The sequence below is a fragment of the Somniosus microcephalus genome, chromosome 4 (assembly GCF_052327205.1).
Source record: "Somniosus microcephalus isolate GS21.2 chromosome 4, FLI_Smic_1.0, whole genome shotgun sequence".
NCBI lineage: Eukaryota > Metazoa > Chordata > Chondrichthyes > Squaliformes > Somniosidae > Somniosus > Somniosus microcephalus.
This window is the reverse complement of record NC_140990.1, coordinates 288600750-288618534: the sequence shown is the minus strand read 5'-3', so window position 1 is coordinate 288618534 and position 17785 is coordinate 288600750. Positions and strand designations below refer to the sequence as shown.

At 42.4% G+C, this 17785-nt stretch overlaps 1 protein-coding gene across 3 annotated transcripts in view; it reads right to left on the bottom strand.

Annotated features, from left to right (window-relative positions):
- The window catches only part of mgat5 (alpha-1,6-mannosylglycoprotein 6-beta-N-acetylglucosaminyltransferase), a 176481-nt gene that overhangs the window by 81119 nt on the left and 77577 nt on the right, over positions 1-17785 (bottom strand). For 2 of the 3 annotated variants that reach the window (XM_085986593.1, XM_085986592.1), the window contains exons 7-10: positions 17114-17272; positions 16110-16279; positions 13648-13782; positions 3780-3913 (exon numbers count right to left, since the gene is read on the bottom strand). In XM_085986593.1, coding sequence (XP_085842719.1) covers positions 3780-3913; positions 13648-13782; positions 16110-16279; positions 17114-17272 — 598 coding nt within the window. The remainder of the gene's footprint in view (positions 1-3779; positions 3914-13647; positions 13783-16109; positions 16280-17113; positions 17273-17785) is intronic. The other variant, XM_085986595.1, reaches the window with a different exon arrangement.

Sequence of the window (17785 nt, the reverse complement as noted above, 5' to 3'; positions counted from 1 at the left end):
TATTTGTAAACAGTTTTTTTATGGTTATCATTTAATGTTCCTCATCTAACACAGACAAGTTAGTAAACATTCATTAATCTTGGCTGTTTGTCAATTTTGCAAGAAAAATCCATTACTGTACTTGCATAGACTAGCTCTTAGCTGGTAAATGCTTTTGGATGCAATTAAATCAACTCACTTGATTATCAGTCTTTCAGTTGAAATATAATCTTCTAAGTAGGAACTGCAAAGTGATTTATAAACAAGATATTGGCTTATAATCTTGTCTTTCATGTCTGGAAGATGTTAATGCGATAACCACTCATCCTGGATAAAAAGGTGACAAGCGATGGCACTGTTCTGTAAGCTTAAAATTTCAGTGACAAAAATCTTATTTCACTTTCACCGGAAAACAAGTACTATAGGCTCTACCTCCACCCAACTCAGACAGAAAAATAAATTTAAACTATACAAGCTGAAATATTAAGTTGGAGTTCAAAACTTAAAATATATATTAGTACTAAATTAGATGTTAACGTGTCCCTGAACTTATTCCTTTGTTAATATATTATTTAACATGCTGCCTCTTTTCACACCACTGATGTTGTATTCCCTTAGTTAGAGCTGGTGGGTCGTGGCTGCTATTCCCTGCGCAATAAAATAAACACGTGCATTTTTATAGGACATATCAGCAAAACAGCTAGGCATTTACACAATTAATTACATTTGTAAGTAGCATGATATATGTAAGCAAATTGATCCTTTGTTTGAAATATCGACATTGAATAGTTAAGTTAAATATTTAGCCTACAATATTTAGCCTACAATGCAATGAAATGTGTGTCACCTGGTCAGGAATTGCATTATATATTACACACATTACTGCACCTGCTCCAATACCAATAGTATTGGTAATGCTTACTTTATGAGGGAGTGAATAAAATACAGGCGTTCAGTTGAGTAAGAGTTGAGGGGTTTATTCAAATAGAAGAAATGCATTTCCTTAGAAGCAACTGCTTAAAAGCAAATGTTAAAAAATTAATGTTTAACGGTTCCAGAGTTACATGTATTCTAATTTCCACTCCAATCTTTAGCTCAAGCAAGTTATTTCCAGCTATATCCTTCAAAGTTATCCAATCCTTTAGCCTTTTCTTTCAGCTTCTAGTTCACAGAAGGATGTCCTTTCTCAATCCTACCACTCAAAGCTACACACAACTACAGCTTACCTTTTCCTTCCTCTGAAGCATAAAACAGTGAACTTGTCTGTAATTAGATTTAGATTTAACTTGATCAGCCAAACCAAAACTGTTGAAAATTTAATGGTGAGAAGATAGGAACTGTGAAGGAGCAGAGATTTAGGGGTCCATGTAAAGAAATCACTAAAAGCTAGTGGAGAGGTACAAAAAATAATTTAAAAGGCTAATGGAGTGTTGGCCTTTATCTCAAGGGGGCCGGAATACAAAGGGGTGGAAGTTATATAAAGTTAAAATCTGGTTAAATCCCATTTAGAGTACAGGAAACTTTGGTTTATCAGGAGGTTAACTGTCCGGAGTGCTAGAGCCACCGGCAAAAATCAGGAGCCGTTTCGTTAGGTTTTTTTTCTTTTCGTTGCTTTTTTTTCCACCAGTCAGGCTCTGCAAGGTCTCGCTGAAGCTGTTGCTAAGCTACAGAGACGCTTGCAAGGTACGGCCGACTGTTTAGAAGCACAGGGTTTGTTGCCAGATACGGAGCTCAAAATCTCCGTATGTTTCAACATTAGCGCTGGTTTGTCTGGCAGTTTTGATGGGACGGCAACAGCTCGGTCCTGTCGGTGCCGGATAGCACAAAGTTTCCTGTACTGTGTTCACTTCTTGACACTGCATCTTAGGAAGGATACATTGGCCTTGGAGTGAGTGCAGCGCAAATTCATCAGAATGATACCGGGGCTAAAAAAGGTTAAATTATGATAGGTTGCATAGACTGGGCTTGATTTCCTTTGAGTATAGAAGATTAAGGAGTGTTCTAATTGAGGTGTTTAAGATGGTTACCGGTGTCTTCCAGTCACCACAATCTCCTGGAACTTATGGTGTGGAGATGCCGGTGTTGGACTGGGGTGGACAAATGTAAGAAGTCACACAACACTTCCAGAGTTGTATCCTAAATTGGCCTAGGTTTTTTTCTCCCTCTCCAAAGAGACTCCATGCCGATGGGTGGGGCAAATGGGTGTGATGGCATGTAGAAGTCACACCATTATAATATGGAATGGGCTCATTGGACCAGCTCGATTTTGCCTATCCATCATTTTTTTTTTTTTTTTTTAAAAAGAGGAACCAGCTGCAGAAAAACTAATTATTTTCTCTAATTTTGTATGCCATTCATTTGCATTGTTAATAAGGGACATGACATCATTTTGGCACCAATGCATGGGTCGGGTGGGGGAACAGACAGAGTTTGCAATTTGTGGGCAGCTGAACAACGATGAGCTATAAAACTAGTTGAGCAATCTGTAATGCAACAAGAATGACCCTGGATCTCCTCCTCTTAGGCAGTCCCTCTGAACCGAGGATGACTTGTTTCCACATTAAAAATGAGTTTGCAGGTGACTGATTAGTCCAATGCGGGACCTACAGTCTCTGTCACAGGTGGGGCAGACGGTGGTTGAAGGGGCGGGTGGGTAGGGTGCTTAGGTTGACATGCGCTCCGTGCACTGCCTGCGCTTGGCTTCCGCTTGCTCCCGGCGAAGAGACTCGAGGTGTTCGGCGCCTTCTCGGATGCTTCTCCTCCACTATGTGTGGTCTTGGGCCAGGGATTCCCAGGTGTCGATGGGGATGTTACACTTTTTCAAGGAGGCTTCGAGGATGTCCTTGAAGCGTTTCCTCTGCCCACCTGGGGCTCTTTTGCCGTGCCGGAGCTCTGAGTAGAGCGCTTGTTTTGGGAGTCTCGTATCGGGCATGCGGACGATGTGGCCGTCCATCAGAGCTGATTGAGCGTGGTCAAAGCTTCGATGCTGGGGATGTTGGCCTGAGCAAGAACACTGACATTGGTACGCCTATCCTGCCAATGGATTTGCAGGATCTTGCAGAGGCAGAGTTGGCGATACCTTTCCAGTGCTTTGAGGTGCCTGCTGTACATGATCCACGTCTCTGTAGCATACAGGAGGGCATGTATCACTGCTGCTCTGTAGACCATGAGCTTAGTGCCGGGTTTGAGGTCCTGGTCTTCAAACACTCTCTTCCTCAGGCGACCGAAGGCGGCACTGGCACACTGAAGGCGGTGTTGGACTTCGTCGTCGACAAAGTATCTCCAGTATCTGGATCTCCAGTATTCATATTATATACACAAGAACCTATATAAAACACTCCTTTGATTACACATAGTACTGTTCACCAAGAACTGACAACATGTACGAGGATGCTTTCCAAGATGGGAAAACATACTTCCTGTCCTTTTTTTGGGGGTAAAAGAAATCTCCGGAGGAACATTATTCTGCACTACATTATTCACTGATCTTTCTACTTACTTATTCTGAATGTTCCGTTTCTCAGCAGTTTCAGAATTTTACAATCAATACTCTGACTTAGGCTAACTGGTATGCCCAAGAAATGAGCAAAATAAATGTGATACATGTAACCAATTGATTTGTTAAGACAGCTCCCTGTTCGACTTTTTATCTCCGTTTTCATTCCTTAAATTTTATATTTGGCTTCAAAATTTGAACGAAATCAAAGATCTGCTAGAGCCTGATGGTCTAATATTGATTTTTGTCCATCCTCAAATATCCTTATGTAAAATGAGAAAATCAACTGAAATAAATTACTTACGAAACATTGTGTAGAACTGCTGTGGGTTGAGGTTCCATTTACCCCATGGTGTTTTGTGACCCTTAGACTGAGCATATTGAGCACTGTTAAATTCTGGCTCTGTACCAAATGAATCCAGCACTCGAAGCATACACCTAGAAAAGGTTGAGGGGGGCACAAAAGTGAATTACAACCAATGATAAGCCAGGCATAACTACACCAAAATTCTACGACCACCATGGAAGACACATTGTCATTCCTTTTAAAATTAATGTCTTGATAGCAAAATAAACACCTAAGCATATTTGTGTGCTAAATGTGGATTTATGCCATTAGCCACCTCATAACTTTAAGAAGCAAAAGTTGATTGTATGCTTTTATTTCTGGCAAATTCCTAACAGCCCACAATGCAAGTCAAAATAAGGTCTCAAAAATGTGAACAGCTTAAGACGACTGATAATGAAAGGTAATCGACCGGAAGCGTTAACCGTTTCTCTCTCCACAGATGCTGCCTGACCTGGAATGTTTGCCAGCATTTTCTGTTTTTATTTCACATTTTATTATAGAATCATAGAAATTTACGGCACAGAAGGAGGCCATTTGGCCCATCGTGTCTTGTGCCGGCCGAGAAAGAGCTATCCAGCCTAATCCCACTTTCCAGTTCTTGGTCCGTAGCCTTGAGCATATCAAGTGCATATCCAAGTATTCTTTAAATGTGATGAGGGTTTCTGTTTCTACCACCCTTTCAGGCAGTGAGTTCCAGACCCCCACCACCCTCAGTGAAAAAAGTTCTCTCAACTCCCCTCTAATCCTTCTACCAATTACTTTCAATCTATGCCCCCTGGTTATTGACCTCTTGGCTAAGAGAAATAGGTCCTTCCTAGCCACTCTAGCTAGGCCCCTCATAATTTTATACACCTCAATCAAGTCTCCCCTCAGCCTCCTCTGTTCCAAAGGAAACAACCCCAGCCTATCCAATCTTTCCTCACAGCTAAAATTCTCCAGTCCTGGCAACATCCTCGTAAATCTCCTCTGTACCCTCTCTAGTGCAATCACATCTTTCCTGTAATGTGGTGATCAGAACTGTACTGTACTCTAGCTGTGGCCTAACAGGTGTTTTATCCAGTTCAAATTGACTGTAAAAGCTTCTAGATATGTGAAGAGAAAAAGATTGGTGAAGTCAAACGTAGGTCCCGTGCAGTCAGAAACAGGGGAATTTATAATGGGGAACAAAGAAATGGCTGACCAATTAAATACATACTTTGGTTCTGCCTTCACAAAGGAGGACACAAATAACCTCCCAGAGATGCTGGGGAACATAGGGTCTAATGAGAGGGAGGAACTGAATGAAATTAGTATTTGTAGGGAAATGGTGTTAGGGAAATTGACGGGGTTGAAGGCTGATAAATCCCCAGGGCCTGATAATCTACATCTTAGGGTACTTAAGGAAGTGGCCCTAGAAATAGTAGATGCATTGCTGGTCATCTTCCAAAATGCTTTAGATTCTGGAACAGTTCCCATGGATTGGAGGGTAGCTAATGTTACCCCACTATTCAAAAAAGGTGGTAGAGAGAAAACAGGGAATTATAGACCGGTAAGCCTGACATCGGTAGTGGGGAAAATGCTAGAGTCCATTATAAAAGATGTAATAGCAGAGCTCTTGGAAAACAGTGACAGGATCGGACAAAGTCAACATGGATTTACAAAAGGTAAATCGTGCTTGACTAATCTACTGGAATTTTTTGAGGATGTAACTGGTAGAATAGATAAGGGAGAATCAGTGGATGTGGTGTATTTGGACTTTCAGAAGGCTTTCGATAAGGTCCCGCATAAGAGATTAGCATGTAAAGTTAAGGCACGTGGGATTGGGGGCAAGGTATTGACTTGGATAGAGAACTGGTTGGCAGACAGGAAGCAAAGAGTTGGAATAAACGGGTCTTTTTCCAAGTGGCAGGCAGTGACTAGTGGGGTACCGCAGGGATCGGTCCTAGGACCCCAGCTATTCACAATATATATATCAATGATCTAGACGAGGGAACTAGATGTAATATCTCCAAATTTGCAGATGACAATAAGCTGGGTGGGCGTGTGTGCGGTGAGGAGGATGCAGAGAAACTCCAGTATGATTTGGACAGGTTGGGTGATTGGGCAGATGCCGTATAATGTGGATAAATGCAAGGTTATCCACTTTGGTGGCAAAAACAGGAAGGCAGATTATTATCTGAATGGCAATAGATTGGGAGAAGGGGAAGTGCAACGAGACCTGGGTGTCCTTGTGCACCAGTCGCTGAAGGTAAGCATGCAGGTGCAGCAGGCGGTTAAGAAGGCAAATGGTATGTTGGCCTTCGTAGCGAGAGGGTTTGAGTACAGGAACAAGGATGTCTTGCTGCAGGTGTACAGGGCCTTGGTGAGACCACACCTTGAATATTGTATGCAGTTTTGGTCGCCTTATCGGAGGAAGGATGTTCTTGCCATGGAGAGAGTGCAGCGAAGATTCACCAGACTGATACCTGGGATGGCAGGAATGACGTATGGGGAGAGATTGGGTCGATTGGGCTTATACTCGCTGGAGTTTAGAAGAATGAGAGGTGATCTCATTGAAACTTATAAAATTCTAACAGGACTAGACAGACTAGATGCAGGAAGGATGTTCCCGATGGCGGGGGAGTCCAGAACCAGGGGTCACAGTCTAAGGATAAGGGGTAAGCCATTTAGGACAGAGATGAGGAGGAATTTCTTCACCCAGAGAGTGGTGAACCTGTGGAATTCATTGCCACAGAAGGCAATTGAGGCCACTTCATTAAATATATTCAAGAAGGAGTTAGATATATTTCTTAAGGCTAGAGGGATCAAGGGATATGGGGAGAAGGCAGGGACAGGGTACTGAGTTTGGATGATCAGCCATGATCTCATTGAATGGCGGAGCAGGCTTGAGGGGCTGAATGGCCTACTCCTGCTCCTATCTTCTATGTTTCTATGCATAACCTCCCTGCTCTTGCATTCTATGCCTCGGCTAATAAAGGAAAGTATCCCATATGCTTGCTTAACCACCTTATCGACCTGTCCTCCTACCTTCAGTGATCTGTGGACATGCACTCCAAGGTCCCTCTGTTCCCTCTATACTGCTCAGTATCCTACCATTTATTGTGTATTCCCTTGCCTTGTTAGCCCTTCCCATATGCATTACCTCACACTACTCTGGATTGAATTCCATTTGCCACTTTTCCACTCACCTGACCAGTCCAGCTTTCTTCTTCACTACCAATCATACGGCCAATTCTTGTATCGACTGCAAACTTCTTAATCATGCATTGAAGTCTAAATCATTGATATATACCACAAAACGCAAAGAACCTAGTACTGAGCCTTGTGGAACCCCACTGGAAACAGCCTTCCAGTCACAAAAACACCCGCTGACCATTACCCTTTGCTTCCTCCCATTGAGCCAATTTTGGATCCAACTCGTCACTTTCCCTTAGATCCCATGGGCTTTAACTTTTCTGACCAATCTGCCATGTGTGACCCTGTCAAAAGCCTTGGTAAAATTCATGTAGACTACATCAAACATGCTACCCTCATCAACCCTCCTTGTTACCTCCTCAAAAAATGCAATCAAGTTCGTCAGACTCGACCTTCCCGTAACAAATCCATGCTGACTGTCCTTGATTAATCCGTGCCTTTCTAAATGATGATTAATGTGGTCCCTCAGAATTTTTTTCCAATAATTTGCCTACCACCGAGGTTAGGCTGACTGGCTAATTACTCAGTCTATCCCTTTCTCCCTTTTTAAACAACGGTACAACGTTAGCAGTCCTCCAGCGTCACACCTGTAGCCAAAGGGGATTGGAAAATGATGGTCAGAGCCTCTGCTATTTCCTCCCTTGCTTCTCTTAACAGCCTGGGATACATTTCATCTGGGCCTGGCAATTTATCTACTTTCAAAGATGCTAAACCCCTTAATACTTCCTCTCACTATGTTTATTTCATCTAATATTTCACTCCTCCTCAACTACAATGTCTGCATCTTCCTCTCTTTTGCGAAGGCAGACGCAAAGTATTCATGAAGAACCATACCCATGTCTTCCGCCTCCACACACAGGTTGACTTTTTGGTCTCTAATAGACCCTACTCTTTCTTTAGTTATCCTATTAACTGATGTACTACTAACATTAGTATTTTTGTTAATTTCAATTAAAAAGGAAACAGAATATTGCTGTACATTTATGTGAAAATAACAACCATTGTTTACTACTTAGCATCTCTGACATGGAAGCAGAAGTGAAAACAACATACTTTATTTAAAAAGAGCAATGCATTTGACATATTTGTCACTTGGTTATTTAAGGGAATTTTTAAGTACTTTCCATCCTCCAACCCAATCAGAATTCATATTCATAGAATCATAAAATGATACTGCACAGAAACAGACCAGTCAGCCCATCATGCCTGTGCCGACTTTTAAAAAGAGTTATCTAATTAGTCCCACTGCCCCATCTCTTTCCCCATAGCCTTGCAAATTTGTCCACTTCAAATATTTATCCAATTCTCTTTTGGAAGTTATTGTTAAATCTGCTTCCACCACCCTTTCAGGCACTGCATTCCAGTTCATATCAACTCGCTGCATAATTTTTGTTTGTTCATGTCACCTCTGGTTTTGCCAATTACCTTAAATGTGTCCCTTCTGGTTACCGACCCTTCTGCCACTGGAAACAGTTTCTCCTTATTTACTCTATCAAAACCCTTCAAGATTTTGAACACCTCTATCAAATCTCCCTTTAACCTTCTCTGCTCTAAAGGAGAACAGCCCCAGTTTCTCTAGTCTCTCCACATAATTGAAGTTTTTCATCCTGGTACCATTCAAGTAAATCTCTTCTGCACCCTTCCTAAAGTGTGGTGCCCAGAATTGGCCACAATACTTCAGCTGGGGCCAAAGCAGTGTTTTATAAAGGTTTAGCATAATTTCCTTACTCTCTGCCTCTATTTACAAAGTTAAGGATCCTGTATGCCTTTTTAAACAGCCTACTCAACTTGTCATGCTACCCTATGTATGTACACCCCCAGATCTATCTGTTCCTGTACCCACTTGAAAATTGTACAATTTTGTTTATATTGCCTCTCCTCATTCTTCCTATCAAAATGAATCACTTCACATTTCTGTTAAATTCCATTGGTCATGTGTCTGCCCATTTCACCAGTCTGCCTATGTCCTCCTGAAGTCTGTTACTATCCTCCTCACTGTTTACTACATTTCAGAGTTTCGTGCCATCTGCAAACTTTGAAATTATGCCCTGTATACCCATGTCCAGGTCATTAATATATCAAAAAGAGCAGAGCAGTGGTCCCAACAACCACCCCTGTGGGACACCACTGCACACTTCGCTCCAGTCTGAAAAACAACCAACCATTCACCAATTTTGCATTAATGATGCCTCTGCCTCTTTAATCCCATGCTTCAATTTTGCTAACAAGTCTTTTATGTAGAATTGGTGGTATCAGATATTCACCATTAGTTATTTTTAACATTTTTAATTACCAGCTTCAGATATCTAATGATTTGTTTCAGGACAGAACATCTGATGCCTGAGGCTTCCGATTTCTGTCTTTTATTTTTTCCTGAATTTAGATCAGAAAAAACACATACGTTCTTTTCCTCCCCCCCCCCCCCCCAACCGACAAAGTCAAAAAATGATAAAACATTTACAATCAGAAAGCTTTGAATTTATTTAGTAAAACAATTTGGAAGGAACAAACAATTGCTTTCTTAAAGCATTTAGCCTAAGAGATTGATGTAAATTATCAGCACCTCCCCCAGATTCTGTTCAGCCATTGTACATGATGCAGGCAATTCAAGGTGCACTCTCTGTTACTGCTGCCCATCAGTACGCAGGGAAGCTCTTCAAACAAGGAAACGCTTGTGGTATACCAATTTTGATAGTTATTAGTTTTAAACAAGTAGAACCCTAATTTTATAATTTATTTTTCCAAAGGTAGGAGAGAATGGGGTGTAATGGATTTAATCCTAAAAATGAGACGGCTTACTCATTTGAATCCAATTGCCATTTTGGGTTAAGGCCACTAGATGGAGAACTGTGCTGATGCAAAGTGCTCATCTGAGGGGGAAACAAAAGCTGATCATGTTTGCCTTGCCTACTCAAATCACACATTTGCATAGACATTTCTGGAACCGCTTACTCCACAAATATATCACCATCTTGTTGTGGTGGTGTATAGCCTGCAGTAGGGGGAGGGAAGAAAAAAGTACTTTTTTTCTTAAACAGGGTGACAATTTATTGTGCAACTTGGATTTAGAAACTCAATGCAAAGTGGTCAAATTTGCAAATAATAAAGAGATGGGGAATTGGAAGAGGCAGCTCAGAAATTACAGAATGAGTTGGACAAGTTGTGCAAGTGAGCAGAACAAACGCAGATGAGATTTAATGTAAACAATTGTAAAGTACAACCCTCAGGAAGAAAATATAGACAAGCGAACTCCATGAATAGGGTTGAAATAGCCAAGGAGAAAACAGAGAGAGTCTCAGTAGACTCAAAGTTAAACATGACCAACAAGTGCAGAGAAACAATTAATGAAGCCAATAGGATGTTGAACTACACAGCCAGAAGAGTAGAATATAAAGCAGATTAGGTAATGATCAAACTTTAGTGTGCTCTGGTCAGACCGCACCTTGAATACTGCATCCAGTTCTAGTCACCAAGAAACAAGAGACATTCAGATGTTGGAGGTAGTGCAGAGAAGAGCCACGAGGCTGATACCCAGTGTCAAGGGTTTGAATTATGAGGAAAGATTGGAAAATCTTGGGCTTTTCAGCCTGGAAAGGAAGTATCTAAAAAATCGTAGAGACTGTACATCTTTGACAGTTAACCTGGAATATTACTTAAACTGCAGGAGCAGAACAAGAGGACACAGGTTCAAACAAGAGAAGGGTACTTTTAGGATAATACGATAGCAAAATACTGCAGATGTTGGAAATCCGAAATAACAACAGAAAATGCTGGAAAAACTCAGCAGGTCAGGCAACATCCGTGGAGAGAAATTTGAGTTGACGTTTCGGGTTGGACCCTTCTTCAAAACTGGAAAGAAAAGAAACTAGATCGAAGGCAGGGCTGCGATCGGACAAAAGAATAAAAGAAACAAAAGAAGTAAAAGAGATTAGAAGCTAGACGAGATGGTAATAGGCTGGGATTAGGTGTAAAGTGTACTGGCAGGGCAAAAGATAGCTGCCAGGTGTGAGAGAGAAACAAAAGGAAAGGGGGGGGGGGGGGGAAAGGAGTGGAACAATTACAAGAGAAAATGAAATGGGGGCTGAGCTTATGATCTGAAATTGTTGAACTCGATATTGAGTCCGGAAGGCTGCAGACTGCCTAATCGGAAGATGAGGTGCTGTTCCTCGAGTTTACGGTGAGCTTCCGTGGAACAATACAAGAGGCCAAGGACGGTGAGGTGCGAGTGGGAATGGAGCGGTGAATTAAAATGACAGGCGACCGGAAGCTCGGGGTCACCCTTACGGACTGAACGGAGGTGTTCCGCAAAGCGGTCACCCAATCTGCGTTTGGTCTCCCCAATGTAGAGGAGACCGCATTGTGAGCAGCGAATACAGTATACTAGATTGCGAGAAGTACAAGTAAATCGCTGTTTCACCTGGAAGGGGTGTTTGGGGCCCTGGACAGTGGGAAGGGGGGAGGTATAGGGGCAGGTGTTACATCTCCTCCGCTTGCACGGGAAGGTGCCAGGCGAAGGGGAAGGGCTGTTTGGGGTGATAGAGTGGACTAGGGTGTCTCGGAGGGAGCGGTCCCTGCGGAATGCTGAAAGGGGAGGGGAGGGGAAGATACGTTTGGTGGTGGGATCACTTTGGAGGTAGCGGAAATGCCGGAGGATGATCCGTTGAATGTGGAGGCTGGTGGGGTGAAAGGTGAGGACAAGGGGAACCCTATCGTGGTTCCGGGAGGGAGGGGCAGGGGTGAGGGCAGAAGTGCGGGAGATAGAACTGACACGGTCGAGGGCAGTGTCAACCACGGTAGAGGGGAATCCTCGGTTGCGGAAAAAGGAAGACATGTCTGAAGCACTGGTGTGGAAGGTGGCGTCGTCGGAGCAGATACGGCGGAGGCGGAGAAACTGGGAGAATGGAATAGAGTCCTTACAGGAAGCGGGGTGGGAGGAAGTGTAGTCCAGGTAGCTGTGGGAGTCAGTGGGCTTGTAGTGAATATTGGTCGATAACCTATCCCCAGAGATGGAGACGGAGAAGTCGAGGAAGGGAAGAGTCAGAGATGGACCATGTGAAGGTGAGGGAAGGGTAATTTTAGGGCAGAGATGAGGAAATTCTTCTTCAGAGTGACCAACATGTGGAATAAACTTCCAGATAGAGTAGTCGAGGCAAAAACACTGCAATCATGGGGGGGCATTATGATCTCTCTGAACCGATTAATTCAGATGGATCAAATGGCCTTTGTGGTGAACCTGTGGAATTCTCTGCCACAGAGGGCGGTGGAGGCCAGTTCATTAAATATATTCAAGAAGGAGTTGGATATATTTCTTAAGGCTAAAGGGATCAAGGGATATGGGGAGAAGGCAGGGACAGGGTACTGAATTTGGATGATCAGCCACGATCTCATAGAATGGTGGAGCAGGCTCGAGGGGCCGAATGGCCTACTCCTGCTCCTATCTTCTATGTTTCTATGTTTCCTCATCCTTAACTATTTTGTGATCTCGTTATATAGAAAATAAAAGAATGCTCCCTTACCGTCAGATTAACAACTAACTCTGATTTGTTACTCATCACTAAATCCAGTTTGGCCTGTTCTCGTCAGTTCTAAAACACACTGTTCTGGACAACTTCCCGCATACATTCGAATATACCCCAAATACATGATGCTCAGTGAAGGATTAATGAAGAATACTTTGTAGTTGATCATCCAGAAATTCATACATCTAGATGCAGGTTCTTACAAAGCTGGAGAAAAGGTATTGACTCTAATCCATGCCCAAAAGAAAAATACTTTCACAAGGATACTTTGATAAGGAAAATGACAGGGATGTTACCTTTTTGATTTAGGGGTGAACTTCTACAGGTGTTCTCCCACTCATCCACCATAGCTTCGGCAGAAGATAGAGTATACAGTGTCTATGCCGTTTGCCCAGGGTTTCTGCGGTTCTTCTGCCAAGTTATGGCAGAGAAGCAGGAGAACCCCTGTGGAAATTCCCCCGCTATGTACACAAGTTTAGATATCACCAACAGAACACTGCAAGGAGACTCAAATAGTTTGAGTGGAGGTCCACTAACCAAAATGTTCAGTGACTCCAGGGTCCAGAAATTCAAGTGGGTTGAATTGCACTGTGTAATATTAGAAACAATGCCATAAACTGTCTGCTACATTACACTGCACAATTTCAGGTGTCAAACCCAGCAACACTCAGCTCACAGAAGCACTCTTTGCTCTCCCTGCCCCTTCAGAGGTGCTCATTCCCCCCTCCCACCCAGTTAATAGAGGCACTCTCTTCTCCCACTTCCCTTCCCTCCCACTCCAACTCCAACTCCAACAGACAATCTTCTTCCCCAATTACCAGTCCCTACCATTTTCAACTTTCCTGACAGTTTGCTTGGAGGGCCAACTCTACTCGACACTCAAGCTGTTAAGCCCAGAATCCATTACCGTGGTGTGCAGCAGAGTTGGATACTGAAGAAAAGCAACAGGAAAGATTCAGGAATGGCAGTGATTAGCAAATTAGGGAGCCGAGGAAAACAATTTCAGGGGCTATTTGGTGGCCCAGATGCAGACCACAGTCTGCCGTCAGAGTAGCCCAGGAATACAGAGTATATATCTATTGTGCAATAAGCTGAAGAGCAAGGTATGCAATGCAAGGAGTCACACTTACTGATAATGCACCCAAGATGGACCAAGCGTTTTCTTAAATTGTGTCAAACCAACAATATCGATATAGATTAATTCTACTATCTTATCACCACGAGTAGGGCAACCCGATCTGTTACCCATCACTTTCTTCATTATCCTACAAGAAAAATACATATCATATGCTTGAAAATACAACTAGAAAAAAAAAAATTTTAATCCAGAAAATTCAAAGTGACCAACGAGTCATCTGAAGGTAATGTAGTGATATGCAAGTTCTCTACTGCAGCATTTGCAAGATTAAGTTATTGTACAGGTCACTACATTTCCTACAAATACTATAAATCAAGGCAACAGGTTTCTCACCAGAGTAAAAGTTTCACAGGAGCAGGAGCAAGAATGCAAAACTGCCATATTAAGTGAAAAGCGCAATGCAAAATTTGAATGCTTTGCCTGCATTCCATTCTACTACTGCTACTTTTGCTCTCTCTCTGGTCTGTCTATGCTAAATGACTCTGTTGCCCATTCTACTACTGGCTGCTGCAAGTTTTTGCTCAAGTTCTGTTGCTTGAGTCTCTTTTTTAAGCTGTTCCTAATCCCATAAGCTTGTGGTGTTTGGTTTAGTGCTGTAACACCTCCAAAATACGGACATCTGTAAGGGGCACAGTAACCAACTTTAAGAAAAATGCTACTCTCAATTGTGAAGAGATTGGGTTGAATTTTAATGGTGAAGGCGGGTTGGAAGCAGGGGTCTCCGAAGCGGTCGGGAAACCAGGGAGAACAGGTTTCCCGCAGGCCCTGCCAAATTTAACGGCAGGGCCTGATTTGCATGGGAAACCTCCGATTGAGAGGCTAGCTGGTTCTGGGCGGGTAGGCCTGCGGCACTAGGCCACAGAGAGGAGGGAAGGAGGGATCGCGTGGTCGGAGGAGCATGGGATGGGCCAGAGCCAGCACCTGGTTTTTTGGGGGGGGGGGGGGTGCGCGTGTCGGGTGTGGATCAGCAGCTGGAGGAGCAGGGGTGGAGGGCAGGTTCGTGTGAGGAGCAGGGGGCTGGCGTTTTGGGAACGATCAGGTGCCAGAGGAGCAGATCAGTAACCAGAGCAGCATGCAGGTGGGGGAGAAATAAAAAAATCAGAGGCCTCGTGGGCAGGGGTTAAAGCAGAGGCTGCCAGCCTCATTATAATATTTAATTAGACAATCCGGCTCCTGGCAGCGGGTTGGCTGCCTGCTCCCCCATCCCGCTTTAGTTAAAACCAGAAGTGGGCGGGTTGGAGGTTGTTTCTGGTCAGGATTCAAATTTTTAACACTAACTTCCCACATGACCCCAACCCAGCCATTTAAGGTTAAAATTCCTCCCCATGTCTCTCATTTGGCAGTTTTCTGTAAGCACAATGCACACACATTTTTTTGTGACCTATTCCTAGTCACCATGGCTCTGCAGGATTTCTTTGGCAGTGCTTCAGTCTGGTAACAAACAACTGAAAAGCTGAATATTAAATTTTGCAACTTTCATTTTAAAGAATACTAATAGAACACTAAATGTGATCTCACCTGTAAAAATCCCAGAATCACATGCAATTAAAATGTAAACCAGTAGTCAACTAGAAACAAAATCTTTTCGAAAGCTAAAAAGTGACAAACAGCAAACATTGAAGTCATACACCAAATCTGGAGCACGATTTTTCCACTAATTCATGGTAATATAATCAGTTTGTAATCTAATCTGGGAAGGAAAGTACAAGTATATAATAGGATCAGGACTACTAAGGTTTGTACATAAATTTGAAAACATCATCTCAAAAGTATTTTTCGCTCTCACAAAAATGCTATTTAAGCAAGGCAGGCACTGTTTCAAGAAGTCTTACTACACTTGATTAACTAAAAATGAATTCAAATGTTCTCTAAATTATCATCTGCAGGAATAAATATGATGGTGTAGTATCTGTACAATAATATATGCTGGGCTGTGTTTTGAAGACATAACACATTAAGAGTTGAGATGGCAGCATAAACCAGGAGAGGAAAGCACACTCAACACTACTATACATGGTTGAATTGTATGTTTAAAGTATTTCCTCAAACACACTAGGTTTTGTATTTCTGCCTAATATAAACAAGATTGATAGGGTATGGCAGAATACGGAATGGGTTACAAAGTTCAACAAATTGTTTCACTTTCATTGCTGGTGTACGTGATAGTAGTCCACAATGGATAGCAAGTCTGCATAAATTAAATGAATTGAAATAGAAGTGCTATTGTAACATGCAGTTTGAGCTACAGCAATATCAGCTTTTCTTTCACTTGCAGGTTACAGCTGAATAACATATCTGACAATCTTTATTACTGCTACTTAGAACTACTACTAGAAAAAGTACTGTTCTTAACTTATAAATTGATTTAGTAATGCAACATACACCAAGCATAATTGGCGAGTTTAGCATTTTTGGCTTTTATGCAACAACACTGATTAAATTTCATCTCCTTACTCTTTTAGTTCAGCCAGTGAGGCTGAAATCCTAATGTCATGGCCCAGCAGGTAGAGAGTTGTAATCAAATCACTCCACTGTACTAATTCACCAAGAGGGCCACCGCTGAAAGCATTCTCTGCAATCTTAAATCCCGATTCCTTTGTCAAAAGGCCAAGGTGGATAAGAATCTAAAAAATAAAATTATATACAAATTACTGTAGACAAAAGGTTACTTTCTGTCCTTTAAAAATGACTTTATATATAACTAGCATTTTCACTCACAAAATTAGGCAGAGAAATACACACACACAACTATATATTGGTTGAAGTGGTCTCTTGTTGGGCAAACTAATTTGTCAAAGGGACTCTGCAATACTAGATCACAGATATGAGCCTTCCAACTTAGATGTTGAGGGGAGAGAAAGCAAGACATCTTCACTACTTCTGGTTAGTTCCCTTTAAAGACATAAACTATAAATAGAATAGAATTACAAGGTTCATCTTATGATGGTGCTCAAAATAATTCATGGTGGCAAGTCAGTAGTATCATAACATACAGGAAACTATTTTATCCGGCACCGGTGTGGTGCCGGTTGATCAAAAAGTCCGGATTACAGAGAGGTACACTCACCAAGGTACGAGAGCCCTGTACACGGCCACAGAACCAGGCGTCCCTGTTGCATGGCAACAGGTGCAGGAACCCCGGTTACACGGCCACAGATCTAGGCGTCCCTGTCGCATGGCAACAGGTGCAGGAACCCCGGTTACATGGCCACAGATCTAGGCGTCCCTGTCGCATGGCAACAGGTGCAGGAACCCCGGTTACATGGCCACAGATCTAGGCGTCCCTGTTGCATGGCAACAGGTGCAGGAACCCCGGTTACACGGCCACTAATATGAAGTAAAACTTAACCTGAACCTGCTCCTGAATTTTGCCGGTTAAGAGAGATTTCTGGTTATTTAGGTGCCGGTAAAGAGAGTTTCCTGTACTACAATAGTTCAGGCAACATCCCAGAACTGACCTTTTTACGTTTGTTTTCTAGATTTTGTTTTTCTGCAAGTGATTTTACAGCTTCAATCCAGGCACTTGCCATTCGATTTATTCTTAATCGCATCCATCGAAATTCATCATGGGCCGACATCATTTTAAAGAGGTAATTAAAGTCTGTTCGAATTTCGGCCTGTGATAAAGATAATATTTATTATTCACATACATTAACTGTAGTAATTTTATACCGATCAGAACACATTTTCTAGCTTCACATCAGCATCTTAGAATTTGACAGTATTTGTATGCCAAAATCAGAGTCTAACCAAGTCCAATACTTAAATCTTTCCCCATAATTTCAGATCTAGAATACTCCATATTAGAGATAGATCATCTCTCTATAGATTCATGACAAAAATGCCAAATATTATCATGAAACTGCAAGTAATGACCAAAGTCAGCAAATTCATCATGAAAGTTGAGTGTCAAGATCTCTGACCTGTGACTGAAGCGGGTATCTTCTCTGTTTCAAATTAACATGCACACACACCTATGCTACTGTTGTATTGGTCCATCGAAAAATGAAAAATCATTGGTTCTGTTAAACAACGTGTTCGCGATCAGCATGAACCAAGTCTGCAGCTTCCCACCCTTGCCTAGAAGACGCCGGTCGCTTGAAGGTTCGATGCAGATGTAATCTTCACAG